This window comes from Castor canadensis, chromosome 13, assembly GCF_047511655.1.
Source record: "Castor canadensis chromosome 13, mCasCan1.hap1v2, whole genome shotgun sequence".
NCBI classification, from domain to species: domain Eukaryota; kingdom Metazoa; phylum Chordata; class Mammalia; order Rodentia; family Castoridae; genus Castor; species Castor canadensis.
The window spans coordinates 44813745-44834190 of NC_133398.1; the positions used below are offsets into that span (position 1 = coordinate 44813745).

The 20446-nt window shown below is 35.0% G+C and overlaps 1 protein-coding gene across 4 annotated transcripts in view; it reads left to right on the forward strand.

Moving 5' to 3' along the window:
• The window catches only part of C9orf72 (C9orf72-SMCR8 complex subunit), a 44123-nt gene extending 24188 nt beyond the window's left edge, over nucleotides 1-19935 (forward strand). For 2 of the 4 annotated variants that reach the window (XM_074051672.1, XM_074051671.1), the window contains exons 6-11: nucleotides 507-579; nucleotides 2286-2402; nucleotides 7205-7440; nucleotides 16818-16902; nucleotides 17842-17951; nucleotides 18068-19935. In XM_074051672.1, coding sequence (XP_073907773.1) covers nucleotides 507-579; nucleotides 2286-2402; nucleotides 7205-7440; nucleotides 16818-16902; nucleotides 17842-17951; nucleotides 18068-18254 — 808 coding nt within the window. In that variant the 3' untranslated portion in view covers nucleotides 18255-19935. The remainder of the gene's footprint in view (nucleotides 1-506; nucleotides 580-2285; nucleotides 2403-7204; nucleotides 7441-16817; nucleotides 16903-17841; nucleotides 17952-18067) is intronic. The other 2 variants (XM_074051673.1, XM_074051674.1) reach the window with 2 other exon arrangements.
• Nucleotides 19936-20446: the final 511 nt, after the last annotated feature.

The window sequence follows — 20446 nt, forward strand, 5'->3', positions numbered from 1 at the left end:
TTGTCCCACTTAGTAAGTGCTATACATGTATTATGTCATCTTCTATTTTAGTGTTTCTTTACATTTGTAGATTGTCATGAACATTTTTTTAAATGAGAAGTGAAAGACTAAATATTCACTTTTATGTACATTCTTTTCATTTAGGCCCATGATGGAATATCAGAGGTGTGAGTGTTCAACTTAAAAGTCTTAATTGCTTGAATCAGAAGCACTTTAGTCCTGAATCTGCTCCTGTCAGCAATTCATACATTTTATTTTTTACTTTAAATAAATCATTAACCTCCCTACACATAAGCTATAAAATGATAATTTAGTAACTGGATTGTCTTAAGACTCAAATGACAATCTATAAAAGGCCTCTAGAAATGCAAAGTTTTATATAAATAAAAGATAGCTTTGATGTTCATCATGTAAAGCTGTTCTAGTTATGTCATACTCAGTCACTTTCTTTAAGTTTGTGAAGTCATTTTACAGCCAGTGTTTTCCATGTTTTCTTGAACCTACAGTGCCATCAGCTCACACTTGCAGACCTGTGGCTGTTCTATTGTAGTAGGTAGCAGTGCAGAGAAAGTAAATAAGGTAATTCATTTTGTATTCCAAACTATGCCTGGCTTTTAATACTACCAACGTATCATGGATTATCATTTAAATGTTCCATTGCTCTTGAAATATTCTAATTGTATAAGGAATCAATATAGTTTCACCAAATTACTGTGAACCCTGTGGCAAAAATGAGTTTGAAATAAACTTTTAATAGAAATTCGATAACTCATAAATACCAGCCTCAGTTTATATAAATGGTTTTGAGAAAAGTTTAAAATAAAATATTTTATGTCTTCTATCTCCCAATTTTATCTTTAAAAACATATAAAGATAGCCACATACCTTTGATCCTATCTCTAAAGAAATATTGTTTGATCATTCATCTTGACTTCATTATTTTGGTCTTCCCCCACATCTAACCATGTAGGGTTGCTACTAAATGGACAGTGGAGGTTATGCTTTAGTCAGTAATGTTTTGACTACTTCCTTCAGTGCTACATGCATTAATTAGCAATTAATGAATAGTTATATTTCCAAGCACTCAGTAATAAACTAAGGAATTTTGCACTTTTCTTTACTGACCGTTAATTAGGAAGCATCCAGAAATAAGTGTATATGTATATGTCAACTTAAGGAAACATAATTTTTTCTTAAGTTCTACATGGAAAATATGGGGGGGGGTGATTGTTTACTTAACAAAGATATTCATTGTTTTTACTTCTTTAATAAGGTACCCTGTGTACTTCTTGAACTTTAATTTGTCAAAATTATATTTATCATACAACTATTTATGAAATTAGTATGCCTCTTTCATTATATTACATCTAGGGACTAGTGGTTTTATTTATTATTTTTGTTACACCAAAAAAGTAGCTTTCCATATGTGACCCTGAAAGCTTTAGGGTTCTATGGAAGATCTTTTCAGTCAGCTTTATGAAGGGAGAAATACTGTATGGTTGGAGCAGTGTTTATTACATATGTATTTCCTTATCCATTATCTTTAGGTTTATCTTGCCTTTTATCTTTTTAATGTGAGAGAAAAGTTGCTATTACTCTAGTTGAAAAACACTACTTTAACATATTAACTCTGAATATAGTCTGAATTCATAGTTATATGGCTTTTTATTCTTCCTAATAGAGCTTTAGGTCAAATCCTGTTAGAATCAGATTTCTAAGCTCCCACAAATGGTTTACTTATTTGAGATCAAATTTGATACATTAATTCTCTTTCTGTTGAAGAGTTTGGCAACTCCTTGATAATCATTATAAAGAGATTTACATAGAGAACTGTTCCAACAGAAACTAATTCTGCCTAATTTAAATATATTTCATTTTCTTTGAAGTTGTTTGCTTGCTTAAAAAAGAGTTGTTACTGGGTAAATATACAGTCAATTATTATAAAAGGTTATTATTTCCACTGAAATTAGGTATCCCTGATTAAATAAGTTTGAGAAAGGCTGCATATTTTAACATTGACCTCAAGAGTCACAATATGTATTCAGATATTACAGATTTTGCAATATAAGCAATTACTTTACAAAGTATTTCTTAAACTGGGCCACCAAAAAAACTTTTTTAAATAATATGTTATATGTAATGGACAATTCCAGATGACTAAGGAACACTTGGTACTCAGGATGTATTTTATGGACAGTAACAAAAATTTCTGTTTAAATTTCTTCCATAAGCAAACCAGGGGTCTTTTTACTTCATATTTAATGCCACACTCTTTTCTTTTGTAGATAGTGAGAACATTATGCCTTTTTCTGACTCCAGCAGAGAGAAAATGCTCCAGATTATGTGAAGCAGAATCATCATTTAAATATGAGTCAGGGCTTTTTGTACAAGGCCTGCTGAAGGTACACTTCCCATTTGTCACAAGAGAAACCAATTTTAAAAAATAATTTGTGAGACTCTTGGTCAAAATACTTCAGATATCAGCATTTCATGCATTTCATGTTTATATACCCAGGGACTGACTTCCTTTATAGAGTTGTGAGCATGGAGTGTATGTCTTACAGATTTATACTTAGTATCATCAGTGAAACACCATGGAATATCTTTTATTGTCCAGGTGGTTCCCTGTGACTATGTGTCTAGCCTCAGGATTTAAAAAAAAATACATGCTTGAATCAGATTGTATCACTCAATAGGAAATTGAATAGGAATATTCAATAGGAATATTTCTTTTTTACTGAGCAGACTTGAATTTTTATTTTACCATTTTGTGTTTTACTACCATATTCATTTAAGATTTTAAAACATCTTTAGAAGTGTGTAGGAATTGAGAAATTCATATATGTTCCTATATATATATATATATATATATATATATATATGGGGGTTACATCTATGCACATATATTGTACACATAGTAGAAAAAATTGTATTCGTTTAACTGAGTTTACTTTTCAAGAAACAAAACAGATAAATGTAAATTAGCAATTATCTTTAATAAATAAGGAGAAATAATTGTTCATTTTATTTAATCTATTATTGGTGTCTCAATTATAGTCAAAGACATGAAGAAATAGCTTTCCTAAGCATTGTGTGATTCTCTTATAGCAAATGCTTTCTTTAGGATGGAGACATAGCAAAGTAAAAGAAAATATGTAATTGTTACAAGATAGAACGAACATACCTCAGCATAGGAGAGGTTGCATATGAAAACCTACAACCAACAACGTACTAAATAGGTAAAAGCTGAAGTCATTCCATCTAGCATCAGGAACAAGATAAGAATGTCCATTTTCACTGTTCTTATTCAATCTAGTATTGGAAGTCAGCCAGAGCAAGAGAAAAAAAGCAAGAAAGCAAGAGAAAAAAAGGCATCCAAATAAGAAAGGAAGTAAAATTACTCCTGTTTTCAGATGACTTTATTTTGTGCATTAAAAAAATCTAAGGGCTCCCAGGAAACTGTTAAAACTGATAAGCTAAGTAGGGATGCAAAATCAACATAAAGAAATCAGTAACATTTTTTGTATACCATTAACAAAATTGCTGAGAATGAAATCAAGAAAACAATCAATTCATAATAGCTACAAAAAGAAAATACCCTAGGAATTAACTTAACCAAGGAAATGGATGATATCTACAATGAAAATTATAAAATATTGATGAAAGAAATCAAAGATGACAATGTTCATAGAGTGAAAGAATTAATGCTGTTAATCCATACTACCCAAAGCAATGTATAGAATTATTGCAGTTCCTCTCAAAATACAGAATACTTTTTTCAGCCTTTACAGAAATAAAACACTCCTAAAATTTGTATGGAACCACAAAAGACACTGTTTGGGTCTGGAATATTCCCCAAGGCCTCATGTGTTGAAGGCTTTATTCCCAGCTAGTGGTGCTATTGGCAGGTGGTAGATACTTTAGGAGGTGGAGGCTTAGTTGGATGAAGTAAGTCACTAGGAGCATGCCCTTGAAGAGTATGTTGGGGCCCCGGCCTGTCTGCTTCCCCACCCTCCCACCTTGTCATAGACCCAAGACAATGGAGCCAGCTGGCCACAGATTGAAACCTCTGAAACTGTGAGCCAAAATAAATCTTTCCTCCTTTTAAGTTGATTTTCTTAGGTATTTTGTCACAGCAGTGGAAAGCTGGCTAACACAGACCCTAGATGGCTAAAGCAATCTTAAGCAAAACAAACACAACTATAATACCTAGTTTCAAAACATACCACAAAGCAGTAGTAACCAAAAAAGCATGATACTGTCATAAATACAGGCACGTATACCAGTGGAATAGAATTGAGAGATATAAATCCTTGTATTTACAGCCAACTGATTATACCAAGAATATACATTGGAAAAAGGAAAGTCTTCTTTAATGAGTACTTCTGGGAAAACTAGATATCCATAAGTAGAAGAATGTAAACTATATTGCTATCATCATATACAAAACCAAGTCAAAATGGATCAAATAATTAAACATGCAATCCTAAATTATAAAACTATTAGAAGAAAACAGGAAAAATGTTTCAGGACATTGGTTTGAGCAAAGATGTTTTGAATAAGACTTTAAAAGCACAAGCAACAAAAGCAAAAATTGACAATGAGACCACATCAGAAAAGTCAAGAAAGTGAAGAGACAGCCTACAGAATGGGAAAAAAATATTCATGAACTATTCCAGAATGTATGAGAACTCAAAACAACTCAACAGCAAAAAAGAAAGAAAGAAAAGCCCTTCCAAGGAATCTATTTTAACATGACCTGATACATATAGGCTGGTGGAGTAGCTCAAGTGGTAGAGCACCTGCCTAGCAAGTGTGAGGCCCTGAGTTCAAACCCCAGTCCTGCCAAAAAAACAAGAGTAAAATAAAGACATTTTAAAAATAATAATGTATACAAATGACCAACAAATATATGAAATACTGTTGAACATCAGTAATTACTGGGGAAATACGAATCAAAACCACAATGAGGATATCATCTCACCCCAGTTAGAATAAGTATTATCAAGAAGACAAAAACAACAAATTTTGTTAAGGATATGGAGAAAAGAGACTTGTCATACATTGTTGGTGGAAATGTAAATTAATATGCCATTATGGAAAACAGTGTAGGGATTCCTCCAAAAACTAGAAATAGGGCTGGCAGTGTAGCTCAGTGGTGGAGCGCTTGCCTAGCATGCACAAGCCCCCAGGCTTAATCCCCAGCATTGCAAATAAAGAAACAAAAGCTAGAAATATAACTGCCATATAATCCAGCAGCCCCACTACTGGGTATATACTCAAAGAAAACGAAATTGGTATGTGGAGGAAACATGCCCTTACATGTTTATTGCAGCATACTCAACAATAGCCAAGATTTGAATAAATCTAGATGTCCATTGATTGATCAATAGATAACATGTGGTATATATACACAACGAAATATTATTCAGTCATTAAAAAAGAATGAAATTCTGTCATTTACTGCAACATGGATGAAAACTGGAGGACATTGTGTTATGTGAAGTTATGTGAAATAAGCCAGACACAGAAAGACAGATACTGCATGTTCTCACTCATATGTGGAAGCTAAAAAGTTGATCTCATAGCAGCAGAGAGTAGAATAGTGGTTACCAGAGCTTGGGAAATATGTAGGGGAGAGGGAATGGAGAAGGGGGTTAGTGTTTTTAGAGATAAAGTTGCCTAGGAGGAATATCTATGACTGACAATAATCACTTGCATATTTCAAAATATCTAATAGAGAGGAATTAGAATATTTCCAACAGAAGGAAACGATAAGTGTCTGAAGTGATAGGTATGCCATTCTAATTGTATCATTACACTTTGTATATATTCATATGTACTGAAATTTCATACTGTACCCCATAAGTATGTACTGTTACTGTTTTAGTTAAAAATAAAAACATTTAAAAAATAAAATAGTTGCAAGTTAAAACTCAGCTCTTAGGGTCTGGGGATGTAGCTCAGCATTAGAGTGATTGCCTAGTGTGCACGATGCCTTGGGTTCAGACCCTGGTATGATAAAAATTAAAAATAAATAAATGTTTTAAAACCCAGCTTTGGGGTTTCAGATAATGCACCTGCTCTGAGCTCAGAACAATAGTGTTTATATATAGAAACTGAAGGAAACACTTTTCTAACTTGAATTTACAAATCTGAAAATTATATTTCTTCCTGTAAAGACATAATAAAATGCTTAGTTTATTTCCTCAGCATTCTCTCATTTAACTATGTAATTTTAGTCATGAAAGAGACCTATACCTGTACCAGATGCATAGTGGAAAACTTGAAACTATGGTTTAGTAAACTTCAAGAGTTCTCCATGCAAATCTAAATTATCTAGCTTTTCCAGAAAATACCTTGACTTTATACAAAGATGATTATCACAAAGTTAAAAAATGTAAACAACCTGTGTATTCTGTTCTGTTCATGGCACATGGCACAGTACCTCCTTCACAGTAGATATTTGTTACATGGTAACTGGCTACCTAGCTGACTAGAGACAAGTAAATGCTTTACTTACAAAAATACAGATTCATGTAGGCATAAAAGAACAGAAAAAGAAAAAGTCAATCACAATTCCACAATCCATCATTTCATAAATAATAACTAATGTGTTTTCTAGTCTTCATTTTCTTTTGTGTGTCTTCATTGCCCCCCACCACCATTGGATTATGCTCTGCATGTTCTAATCTTCTGCTGTCGTGATATTTTGAAAGCTTCTCAGTACAATGGAGTTTAGTAACTATTTTTAGCAGTTAAATAATTAAATAGTTAACATAGTTTTTACTACCACTCCTCTTTTTGAATGCTTAGGTTCTTTCTGATGTTTTGCTATTAAGACCAATATGACACTCTTGTCACTAAGATTGGACACATAATCATAATAACTTTCATAGAATAAAATAAAAGCCAGGTTTTATTTATTTGTTTGTTTGTTTTGCAGTGTTAGAGATTGAACCCAGGGCCTCCCACTTGTGCTAAGCCCCCAACTGTTTTGCTTATATTTTGTCTTTGAGATGGGGTCTTGCTGACTTTACCCAGGCTGACGTTGAACTCTCGATCCTCCTGCCTCCACTTCCTGAGTAACTGGAATTGTGTGCATGTGCTACCATACCTAGCTAAAGCCAATTTTCTTGAATTAAAAAAAGGTTGTTTATATCATTTGGCATGTGGACACTAAGTTTGTCTTTCACTCTGATAGGATTCAACTGGAACATTTGTACTACCCTTCCGGCAAGTGATTTATGCTCCATACCCCACCACGCACATCGATGTGGATGTCAATACAGTCAAGCAAATGCCACCATGTCATGAACACATTTTTAATCAACGTAGATACATGAGATCAGAGCTGACAGCATTCTGGAGAGCCACTTCAGAAGAGGACGTGGCTCAAGACTCCATCATCTTCATAGACGAAAGCTTCACTCCTGATTTGTATGTAATACTCTGCCTTTTGGCCAAACAACATGAAACTGTCTTTTATGAGTAAACAAGTTATATTTAAAAGAAATAATGATGCTTGAAGAAACATTGAAACAACTATTTTTTCTTAAGTGTTCACTTTTAAGATATAATTATGCTTCTCCTAAAGTTAAAGGTTAAAATTAGCCCTTAAAATAAATAAATATTTATTTAACAAATGCATATGTTGAGCTCTTAGGCACTTTACTGAGTGCTGGTGTTAATGACGGTCAGTCAGATAGCCCCAGGACCTACATTGCTTATAATTTAGTGTGTAACAGATTTATTAACTAAATGAAACCAAAACCCTGGTACCACCAAAAAACAAAATTTAAATTAAGCCATAGTAATTTGATGTTTTTTTTCTTGTATATGAATATAAAATATAGCAAAACTATTGCCATATAGTAATATAACATTCTTTTACTTTGCATTTTATATCATTCATTTCTTACCAGAAAGTGTGATCAGTAAACTAAAAATTAATAATTAAATGGTGATTATCTACTAATTCAGAAAAAGAATGACTATTATCATAAAACTTCAAGAAAACAGTTGAATGATGTTTTGAAGTCTAAAAGAGAATTGTAGTATGCTGTTATGGGTCTCTTGAATCAAAAGTACCTGAAATAGTCCTGATACATAGAATGTGTTCAGAAATGTTAACTGTAATAATCCAGGTTTAAGGGTGTAAGCAGCAGTAAAACTGAAGTGAGCAACCCTTTCCTGTGTGTGTAAGGAAAAAACTGAGCTGAGGTGATACATGTGGACTCGAACAGCCACAGTAAAATGTTGACAGAAGCACTGAATGGGGACATGTTGTCAGGGGAACCCTGCATCACGTGCGGAAAGGTGGCTTCATCAATACGGATCGTTCCCAGTTCTCCAGGGTCCTTGTTGGCTACTTAGAAAGTTTGAGAGAAGTCATGTCTGAAAATAAAATGGTCAAATTGGAATTTGACATATTGGCAAATTTGGTACAATTTGTAGATGTTCTTTTTTTCTTTGTTTTTTGCAGTACTAGGGTTTGAACTTAAGTCCTCAGGCTTAGCTCAAGAAGTTCTTAAAATTAGTGTGTATCTTCAAGCATTTTCTTTTTTTCTGAAGTACTTAATGTCTTTTTCTCGTTTTTAGTTGGTTGCTTGGGATGTCTTTTGCGGGAACTTAGTGAACTTTAGAAAGAATTTTCAGCCATTTACTATTTTTGTGTGTTGTTTATATAAGTTGGTTTTGCTGATTTGACAAACTGATCAGTCGGCTTTTATTTTTCTGATCTTAACAAAATGTCATGAATTCTTAAATTTTTCCAAGTGTTTCCAAAGTAAATTTTTTCAACATAATTTTATCAAAAATATTTGAACCACAAGATCATGTGTTAACTTTTTTTATACACTGATTTTACTATTTAGTAATTTTTGGTTTTGTTTTTAAGTGATATTGGGAATTCAAACTCAGGACCTTGCACTTGTTAGGCAGGTGTTCTACTGCTTGAGCCACGCCCCCAGCCCTTTTTGCTTTAGTTAATTTTTAGGTAGGGTCTTTTTTTGGGGGGGGCGGATTAAAGACAATTTTTTTTTCTATACCTTCCAAAATCTTTACTGTATTTATTTTTTAAATTGTTTATTCATTTATTCATATGTGCATATATTATTTGGGCCATCTCTTCCCCCTACCCCCTTCGCTTCCAGGCAGAATCTATTCTGCCCTCTTCTCCAATTTTGTTGAAGAGAAAACATAAGAGTTAAATAAGAAAGACAGCATTTTTGCTAGCTTGAGATAAAGATACCTATACAGAGAGAGTCCTAGCATTGTTTCCATGTACATGTGTATTACAACCAAAATTGGTTCATCTCTTCCAGACCGCTTTACTACTTCCCAGTCACCTTCCCACAGGTGGCTTCTGTCAGTTTCAGATTACCTTATTTGCTCCTCTACATTGGGCACATCAAACACTTTCAAAGTTTTAGGTTTCCTTCCCTGTCCCTATTCCTCCTGTATGCATTCTCCCCTTAGCGTGTGACCCATGTCCAATAATATTACTGCATTTGTTTTAGGTCTAAAGTCCATATACGAGGGAGAATATACCATTTTTGGCCTCCTGAGCCTGGCTAACTTCACTTAAGATGATGTTCTCCAGTTCCATCCATTTACTTGCGAATGAAAAAATTTCATTCTTCTTTGTGGCTGAGTAAAATTCCATTGTGTATAAATACCCCATTTTCTTAATCCATTCATCAGTAGTGGGGCATCTTGGCTGTTTCCATAACTTGGCTATTGTGAATAGTGCTGCAATATAAATGGGTGTGCATTTTGGAATAACCTGAGTCACATTCCTTTGGGTATATCCTTAGGAGTGGTATTGCTGGATCATATGGCAGATCTGTGTTTAGTGTTTTAAGAAGCCTGCATACTATTTTCCAAAGTGCTTGTGCTAGCTTACATTCCCACTAGCAATGTATGAGGGTTCCTTTTTCCATATCCTTGCCAACATTTGCTAGTGGTGGTGTTTTTGATGATAGTTATTCTAACAGGGGTGAGGTGGAATCTTAGTGTGGTTTTGATTTGCATTTCCATTATGGCCAGGAATAGTGAGCATTTTTTCATGTGTTTTTTGGTCATTTGGATTTCTTCCTTAGAAAAAGTTCTGTTTAGTTGCCCACTTCTTTATTGGTTCATTGATTTTGGGGGAGTTTAGTTCTTTGAGCTCCCTGTATATTCTGGTTATCAGTCCTTTGATATATAGCTGGCAAATATTTTCTCCCACTCTGTGGGTGGAGACCATTTCTTTTGTTGAGCAGAAGCTTTTTCGTTTTATGAAGTCCCATTTGTCTATGCTATTAGTTGCTGAGCTGCTGGGGTTCAATTGAGAAAGTTCTTGCCTATACATACTAGTTCCAAAGTATTTCCTACTCTTTCCTGTATGAACTTTAGAGTTTGGGGTCTGATATTAAGGTCCTTGATTCATTTTGAGTTGATACTAGTATAGGGTGATAAACATGGATCTACTTTCAGTTTTTTGCAGACAGATAACCATTTTTCCCAGCAACATTTGTTGAAGAAGCCAACTTTATCATATATTTTTCGCGCCTTTGTCAAAAATAAGGTGGGCATAGTTGTGTGGATTCGTATCCGGATCCTCTATTCTGTTCCACTGGTTTTTGTCTGTTTTTGTGCCAGTACCATGCTGTTTTTATTGCTATGGCTTTGTAATATAGTTGAAGTCGGGCATTGTGATACCTCCAACATTGCTCTTTTTGCTGAGTATTGCCTTGGCTATTTGCAGTCTCTTGTGATTCCAAATGAATGTTAGGGTAGATTTTTCAATCTCTGTGATGAATGCCATTGGGATTTTGATGGGAATTGCGTTAAACATGTAGATTGCTTTTGGTAGTATAGCCATTTTTCACTATGTTGATTCTACTGATCCATGAGTACGGGCGATCGTTCTGCCTTCTGTAGTCTTCCTCGATCTCTTTCTTCAGGGGTTTGTAGTTCTCCTTGTAGAGGTCATTCACATCCTTTGTTAAGTTTACTCCTAGGTATTTGATTTTTTTTTTGAGGCTATTGTAAATGGAATTGTTTTCCTATATTCTTTCTCAATTTGTTCATTACTGGTATGTAGAAAAGCTAATGATTTTTGTCAGTTGATTTTGTATCATGTCACCTTACTGTAGCTGTTTATGGTGTCTAGGAGTTTTTGTGTAGAGTTTTTTGGGTCTTTAAGGTACAGGATCATGTCATCTGCAAATAGGGATATTTGGACAGTTTCTTTACCTATTTGTATTCCTTTTATTCTTCTGCTAGCCTAATTGCTCTGGCTAGGAATTCCAGTACTATGTTGAATAGGAGTGGAGATAGTGGGTACCCTTGTCTCATTCCTGATTGTAAGGGAAATGTTATCAGTTTTTCACCATTAGGTATGATGTTGGCTGTAGGTTTGTCATGTATAGCCTTCACAATGTTGAGGTACTTTTCCTTCTATTCCTAGATTTCTTAGAGTTTTTATCATGAAGTGGTGTTGGATCTTGTCAAAGGCTTTTTCTGCATCTATTGAGATGATCAAATGGTTTTGTCTTTGCTTCTATTAATGTGCTGTATTACATTTATACATTTGCATACGTTGAACCACCCCTGCATCTCTGTGATGAAGCCGACTTGGTCGTGGTGAATGATCCTTCTGATGTGTTGTTGGATTTGGTTTGTCATTATTTTATTGAGAATTTTTACATTGATTTCATTAAGGAAATTGGCCTATAGTTCTCCTTTTTGGAGGTGTCTTTGGTTTTGGGATGAGTGTAATACTGGCTTCATAAAATGAGTTAGGCAGTGTTTCTTCTCTTTCTGTTTCATGGAACATTTTAAGGAGGGTTGGTATTAGTTCTTATTTAAATGTCTGATAGAATTCAGCTGAGAATCCATCAGGTCCTGGACTTTTTTTTTTTTTTTGGGAGACTATTGCTGCTTCAGTTTCATTTTGTGTTACAGATCTATTCAGGTGATTAATATCCTCTTGGTTCAATTTCGTATGGTCATAAGTATCTGGAAATCTGTCCATTTCTTCAAGATTTTCAAATTTATTAGAATACAGATTCTCAAAGTAGTCCCTGATGATTTCCTGGATTTCCGTGGTGTTTGTTGTTATCTCCCTTTTTGCATTTCTGATTTTACTGATTTGGGTTTTTTCTCTCCTCATTTTAGTCAGGTTTGCCAGGGTCAATCTAATTTTTAATTTTTTCAAAGAACCAGCTTTTTGTTTCACTGATTCATTGTATTTTTTTGTTTGTTTGTTTGTTTCCATTTCATTAATTTCAGCCCTTATTTTTATTATTTCTCTTCTGCTTGTTTTGGGATTTGCTTGTTCTTGTTTTTCTAGGAGTTTGAGATGTAGTATTAAGTCATTGATTTGAGATCTTTCTGTCCTTTTAATATATGTACTCATGGCTATAAACTTTCCTCTTAGGACTCCCTTTGCTGTGTCCCATAGGTTTCAGTATGCCATGTTTTCATTTTCATTAACTTCCAGGAACCTTTTAATTTCCTCTTTTATTTCATTAATGACCCATTGATCGTTGAGCAATGTGTTGTTCAGCTTCCAATTGTTTGCATGTTTTTTACTGTGTTTTTGTTGAGTTCTAGCTTTAATGCATTATTCTCAGATAGAAAGCATGGGATTATTTCTGTTTTCTTATATTTGTTGAGGCTTGCTTTGTGCCCTAAGATATCAGTTTTGTAGAAGGTTCCATTGGCTGCTGAGAAGAATGTGTATTGTGCAGATGCTGGATGAAATATTCCATAGACATCAGCTGGGTCCATTTGGTCTATAATGTGATTTAGTTCTAGAATTTCTTGATTGATATTTTTGTTTGGATGACCTATCTATTGGTTATGGGGGGTATTAAAGCTCCCACTACCACTGTGTTGGAGTCTATATATGTTTTTAGACCTTCAGAGTATGTTTGTTAAAATTGGGTGCATTGACGTTGGGTGCATGTATGTTGATAATTGTTATTTCCTTTTGGTGTAGTTCCCCTTTTATTAGTATGGAGTGTCCTTCTTTATCTTGTTTGATCAATGTAAGTTTGAAGTCTACTTTGTCTGAGATTAGTATTGCTACTCCTGCCTGTTTTTAGGGGCCCTTGGCTTGGTAAATCTTCTCCCAGCCTTTCCCCCTAAGCCAGTGCTTGTTTCCTGTAAGGGTCTCCTGTAAGCAACAGATTGTTGGATTTTCCTTTTTAATCCAGTTTGCCAAACGGTGTCTTTTGATGGGGAGTTAAGTCCGTTAACATTCAGTGTTAGTATTGATAGGTATGTGGTGATTCCTGTCGTTTAGTTATTTTTATTGTTTAAGGGTTTGATTGTGTGCAGCTGAATCAATGTTACTCTCTTCTTTCTTGTCTTTTCTTCTCCTGTAGTTTGATACAACCTGTCCTTTTATGGTTTTGTTTGCTTTCATTTTCTGTGTGCAGAATTCCTTGCAGAATCTTTTGCAGTGGTAGGTTGGTGGTCATATAGTGTTTTAGTTTCTGCTTATCATGGAAGACTTTATTGCTCCATCTATTTTGAATGATAGTTTTGCTGGGTAGAGTATCCTAGGGTTGAAGTTATTTTCATTCAGTGCCCGGAAGACCTCACTCCATACTCTCCTTGCTTTTAAGGTTGCTGTGATTTTGATGGGTTTACTTTGTATGTTATTTGTTTTTTCTCTCTTAAAGTCTTCAATATTCTTTCTCTATTCTCTGTGCTTATTGTTTTAATGATAATATGTCATGGGGTAGTTGTATTTTGGTCAAGTCTGTTTGGTGCCCTGGAGGCTTCCTGTACCTGAATAGGCATTGTTTTCTCTAGATTTGGGAAATTTTCTGTTATTATTTTGTTGAATATATTACAAATTTCTTTTGCTTCCACCTCTTCTCCTTCTTCAATGCCCATGATCCTGAGGTTTGGTCTTTTGATGGAGTCAGTGAGTTCTTGCATATTCCTTTCACAGGTCTTGAGTTGTTTGACTAATAGCTCTTCAGTTTTTCCTTTAGTTTCCATTTCATCTCAAGTTCTGAGATTCTGTATTCTGCTTGTTCTGGTCTGCTGGAGTGGCCTTCCATTGTGTTCTGTATTTCTGTTTCTTTTTTCTGTGGTTTTCCATATCATGGGTCACTTCCTCTTTAATATTGTCAATCTTCATCCGTAATTCATTTATCTCTCTACTTACGGTGTTCTCTGTTTCACTTTGGTGTTTCTTTAGGGCTCCTATGAGTTCATTTATTTGTTTTTGTGTCTTCTCATATTCTTTATTTTTTTGTTGTCTTGGAATTTCTTGGGTGCCTCTTGTACATTTTGTTTGACCATGTCTAGTAACATCTCCATGAAATTCTCAGTGATTACTTGCAGGATTTATTCTTTCAGGGTGTTCTTGTGGGCTTCATTGGGTTCCTTAGCATAGTTTATCTTTGTTTTATTGGAGTCCAGAACTGGATATCCATTTTCTTCATTTCCCTCTGAATCCTTTATTAATTTCTCTTGGGGGAGGAGAATGGTTTCCATACCGTTTTTGTTTTCCCATTGCTCTAGTTGGTGCTGTTTCTGTCCCTGGTCTGTGTATAATTTAGTATTAACTAACTTATAGTAGTAAAACTAACAAAACAAAGAAAGCAAGAGAAAAAAAAAAGAAAAGAAATCAACAGGGAGAGGTGGTAGACAAACACACAGGGAAGAAAACAAACAAACACATTTAAAACTTTCCAGGATCAGGAATAATAGAACTTCAGTATTAGTAGTTCTGGTGTTACACCTTCAGCATCTAGTCCTGGTGTTGGTATTTTAGCAGAAACTCTGTCTTAGTCTCGCCAGGTGGCTGGGGAGACTTGCCAGTTTTTTTTCCATCTTTCAGCAGCAGCTGCTTAGTCAGCTCCTCCCTCAGTGAGTTGTGGCTTGTCCTTAGGTTCCAGAGATCAGCTCTGTGGTTCACCAGCCATTCTGCTTTTGCCTTGCCCCCTTCCTCTGGGGTAAGGTCAGAAATCTGTCAGCCGGTTCCCTGCTTTAAGCGTGTTATGTTGGTTTGCTGATTGTTTTTCAGTTTTGCAATGTCGTTTGACTTTGGATGTTGTTCACTGGCTCAGGAGATGAGCTTTGTGGACCACTCTCTGCCCTATTTCAGGCAGCAGCTTATCATCCGCCCACTGTTGGCCTAGACCACTTAAGCCTCCTGCTTGGCTGGGATGACAGGTGTTTAACACCACACCTGGCTTACTAGTTGAGATGGGGTCTCAAGAACTTTTTGCCCAAATGGCCTCCAGCCATGATCCTCCCAATCTTTTCCTCACAACTATCTGGGATCATAGGTGCAAGCCACCACACCCAGCCTCTATTTAGTGTATTTTAAAAAGTATTTGACATGTTTAAATGTGGCGGGAGGGCTGTTTTTTGGTGCTGGAAATTGAAGCCAGGGAGTCACATATGCTGAACAAATGCTCTACCACTAACAACATCTCCAGCCCCTTATTTTTAACTCTAACTTTTAAACATAATTTCATTTACTCCCAATACATTACAATTCAATCACTGAAAATGTTCTTTTTTAATATTGTGCTTTATCCAGTTCTCTTGTTATCAAGATGCTCACTCAGTGAAAACAGATCCAGAATAGTGAACTTACATAGTCCCAAAACCCAAGAAGTGGTGCTATTAGTGCCTGGCCAGTAGTTGTGAAATGTTGGATTTTTACCCTTCTCAGTTTCTTTCTCTAGTTTGGTATGCTCATTCCTAAGACTAAGCTTGAGATACTCTCCTACTTATTTCTGCACACACCAGTCCTCTTTCTCTGCTACTCCTATCAGTTACATGATGATCTCTACTGTTTCCAGACCTTCTTCATTTATATTACTTTATTGAATGTTACTACCTCTGTGAGCTGAAATATAATAGCCTAGGAAAGATGCAAGAGAAAAGATGAAGTGCGGGTGGGGCCTGGCTAAAAAGGAATCTTGTTTATTTTTGCACCTGCTGTGTCGTAAGTGCCATGTTTGAAACAGATATCTCAGTAGGTGTTTTGTCTTGACTTCTCACTCTGGTGGTTGCCAGAATAGGTACAGTGTCTTTAGTTCCTGATTCATATTACCTGCAGATGAGTCTCTTGATGCAATCCCAGAGGTCCTGCTGTGGCCTTTATCATGGGGGGTTATTCCTTAATCCCACTCATTGTTCCTCGCATTTGTTTTTGGTTTGTCTTGGGTTTTGGTGGTAGTGTTAATGTGGTTTTTTTTTCTGTTTTGGGGGGGTTTTTTGAGATGGCAAGAATTGGTAACTATATTAATTGTCTAAAATTCTCAACATTTTTTTGTAAGATACAATTTCTAAAATAGATTGATAGATCTACATACCCTTCCTGGGGACTGCTTATACACCTTAGAAAAAAAGAAATTATATTTTAACCTGACAAACACTAGTAATAAACAAATATATCCTTAAGTTAAAATGAATACGTGTGTATACATATTACTTAATCCCACCCAGATAGCTCTTAGCATTTGTCCTCAATTTGATTTGGTTTTGATGTAGTATAAGTGTGTTTATTTTTGTTGTTGATGTTTTTGTGTTTTGTGGGGGTTTAGTAGCTGGCAAGAATTGGAAACTATATCTATTAGTTCCCAATTAAACAATATATTGGTGCTGAGGATTATGCTAAGCATGCAGTCTATCACTCAACTACACCCCCGATATGTATTTTTCTGTCTCCAGATTTGTAATCTGTAGTCTTACAAATATGTTTACATGAGTTTAACTAATTGATTGGAGTAAGAGTGTGGAAAGTGTCCTGTATACTCATTTTAACATTTGCACTTTTCTTTGCTTTATAGGAATATTTTCCAAGATGTGCTGCACAGAGACACTCTCGTGAAAGCCTTCCTGGATCAGGTAAATACGGAACCAAATATTGTCAGAGTAAGTGATATGACATGTTTTCTTTTAAAATATGTCCCACAGTGCTTATCTAAAACACAACATAGAATTAAGTTCTTATTTTTAGAAATGCCTATGGCCTTTCTGAAGTCTCTGCATTTTTCTTTTGAATTATTAATGACAAATAGCCTGTACATTCACAATTAAAAAGTATACAGTACCCACTTCAAATATCCAGTACTTTAATTTCAAGTACTACCTGGTAACTCAAGTGTTTTTCTTTTGTTTTGTTTTGTTTTGTTTTGTTTTGTTTGTAAAGGAGGTGGGGTTTATTTGTCTTAATTGAGCCAAAAAGTATTTTTAATACTTAGTAACATCTATTTAAATAATACCATATTGTCTCATTCTTTTTAAAAATACCTACTTAGTTACATATTTGAAGAAAATGATAGGTTATATGGGACTTCTTAAAGAAATCAGAGCTTTGTTGTAGTATTCTGGGGATCTGGCCAGGAAACTGTGTCATAGATGTAGCTTTGAAATAATGATATCCTTATGGTAACTTGAAATTTTGGATCCAGGTTTATGTGGTCTGTGACATATTGCAAAGTTCAAGGATAATTCATAGTCATGTAATTCCATGTTTCTCAAGCTGGAATAAAATCTCTCCATCTCTCTTCCCTTCTCTAAGCACACAACATGATGTAACTAACATAATGATTTTTTCATTATAAAATAAACATGGATACACTTTTATGTAGAATGCAAAAATTGAGTGCATTTGTAAAGATAAAATAGAAAGCTTCAAAACCTGTCTGGTTGCTTCCAGACCTCATGCTGCCACCTCCCTTGCAGGGCATCAGTGAAGATGGCTCTCGTGTGCCGTCTTCTTTCTACAGGTACTGTCAATGCTGTCATGGAAACATGCTATATAAGAGGATAGGAAAAAAGTATATATTGAAATGGCTCATCTTTCTGCAGGTCTTTCATTTGAAACCTGGTTTATCTCTCAGGAGTACTTTCCTTGCACAGTTTCTGCTTGTCCTTCACAGAAAAGCCTTGACACTGATAAAATATATAGAAGATGATACGTGAGTAAAACTCCTCTACAGAAGAAAACCTTTCTACATTATGGTGTTTTTGTTGTTGTTGTTCCCTTGGACGTTGCCTATTTTATAATGTTCATTTGTTTTTCCATTATTTGTAGGCAAAAAGGAAAAAAGCCCTTTAAATCTCTTCGGAACCTGAAGATAGACCTCGACTTAACAGCAGAGGGCGATCTTAACATAATAATGGCACTAGCTGAGAAAATTAAACCAGGCCTACACTCTTTTATCTTTGCAAGACCTTTGTACACTAGTGTGCAAGAACGAGACGTTCTAATGACTTTTTAAATATGTGATTGGTTAACTATATTTCATCACAATCACAATTGCTGTTAAAGTAGCTCAGTGGTATGGGAAATACCATTTCCCCAGATCATTCCTCCAGGTCCCACTCAGCAATTACAGTTAAAGTTAGTTACACTACAGTTGTCCCAAGAGGTCTGTACAGGGATGTCAGGTACATTGTTATATGGAATGTCTCTTTTCTTAGATTTTTCTCTTAGGGATTTATGTTTACAATTATAATAAATACTGTTGCTATCTTTTAAAGATATAATAATATGATATACACTTGACCACAACTGTTTTTTTTTTAAATTTATGATTCATGGTTTACATGTATCAAGGTGAAACCCGAGTTAGCTTCTACAGATGTGATACTAGTTGATTTTCATATCTTTTGGTGTTCCATGCTATGTGGCATTACTGTAATAGTTTTGCAAACAACTGAAAGAGCATTTAAATTTTTTGTTCTGTACAAGAAAGTTAGTTTGAATGCAGGTTAAGTTTTAGGAAAAAGACATTAATCCATTAATCAAGCAGATTTTTAATTGAACTTGTTAGATCCTATTGTGTAGTCTTAGTCATTAGGATTCAGGCTGTGAAGAAATGTCAAGCTATTGTGTGTAAACCCCAATTAGGGTTTCCGACAGTCTGTGTTTTTTTGTTTATTGTTGTCCGTATTCTATATAACTGAGCTCTGTCCAAGAAAATACAGGAAATTAGGTTTTGTTCTACTAAGTTGTTGCCTACTTTTTAAATTCATTTTCATTATTTTTGAGCCAAATTGAAATGTATACCTCCTGTGCCTTTTTTTTTCCCTTGGAAAATATAATTTCTTAGAAGAAACTCAGATTTCACCGGTCAGTCATTTCCATCTTGTTTTCCTCTTGTAGAGTCTACTGTGTACCTGTTTTTTAGTCTTTGTTACTCTGAGATTATAAAATACACTAGAGAATACCATAATAGATCTTCTTTCAACATCAGAAAACAGATTCCTATCTTCTTCCTCCTTATATTTCTACCCATATTTTTGAAGTGGTTGCCAGGTTGTCTGCATCACATAAGAACAGCAAGAGAAACTTTACTGAAATGCTATTTTTCTAGGTGCTATTTTGGCAGAACTATTTTAGTCTGTTTCTTTTGTTTCCTTAATGTGTTTGGACCATTTTGCTGGCTGCAAAACAACTAATTGACATAATTCTGTGCTAGAGTAGTGTTGACATAGGCATATATACAAGCACAAATAATTATTTTTATTTAAAACTAGAAGACCAGGAAAGGGAAAATACAAGAAAGGGATAAAAGTTATAGGGTTCTTTGCCCTCACCCACCACATTTAACAAAAAAGACATGTTCTATTCTGAAAGGTCATAATAGCTTTCACATCATGAATCAGAAAAATGTAGACATCTTAATTTTTAGGCACACGTTGGCCAAGGTGACAGACGTACTACGTGTAGGTCAGTCATGAAAATGTATAGATGCCACCTTGTAGTGTCCGTACTCAGCGCTTTTTATACAACAGATTCTTACTGAAGTGCTGGCTGTTTATTTTCTCTGGCTGGGTTATTGTATTGTTCTATAGAATGTAAGTTGTACAGTAAAATAAGTTATTAAAGCATGTGTAAACATTGTTAATATCTTTTGTCCTGGATGGAGAATTTTGAATAAAATATCTTTGAAGTTTTGTCTCTTAGTTATTTTTAAGGAAAAACTCTGCTACGATACTGGAAGCCTGATTACCTTCCTGTTGAGCTAATGGTTATGCTGGATCTAAACTTTTTTTAAATAAATTTTCTCTTTTGAAAGAAAATATATTTAAAGTTCCCATATGATGCTGGAATCTTATGTTTGCTTCTTCCCAGATTGCAATTTGATTTTTCAAATTATATACTTAAGATCATTTCCTCTTTTTCAGTGCTAGGGATAAAACCCAGGGCCAGCGCTTGCTCAGCAAAGTGCTCTGTCACTAAACTGCATCCACAGCCCTTGTCTTTTTGTGACAGGGTTTCACAACGTAGCCCAGGCTGGCCTTGAACTCTCAGTCCTCCTGCCTCAGGTTCCTGCTGGAATTGCAAGCATGTGCCACCATATCTGACTAGATAAATTCTTTTTTTTTAATTCTTGTTATAGTGATAGTAATATAACCTAAACAGAAGTTATTTGTTCCAGGTATCTGATACATATGTATACAGTAA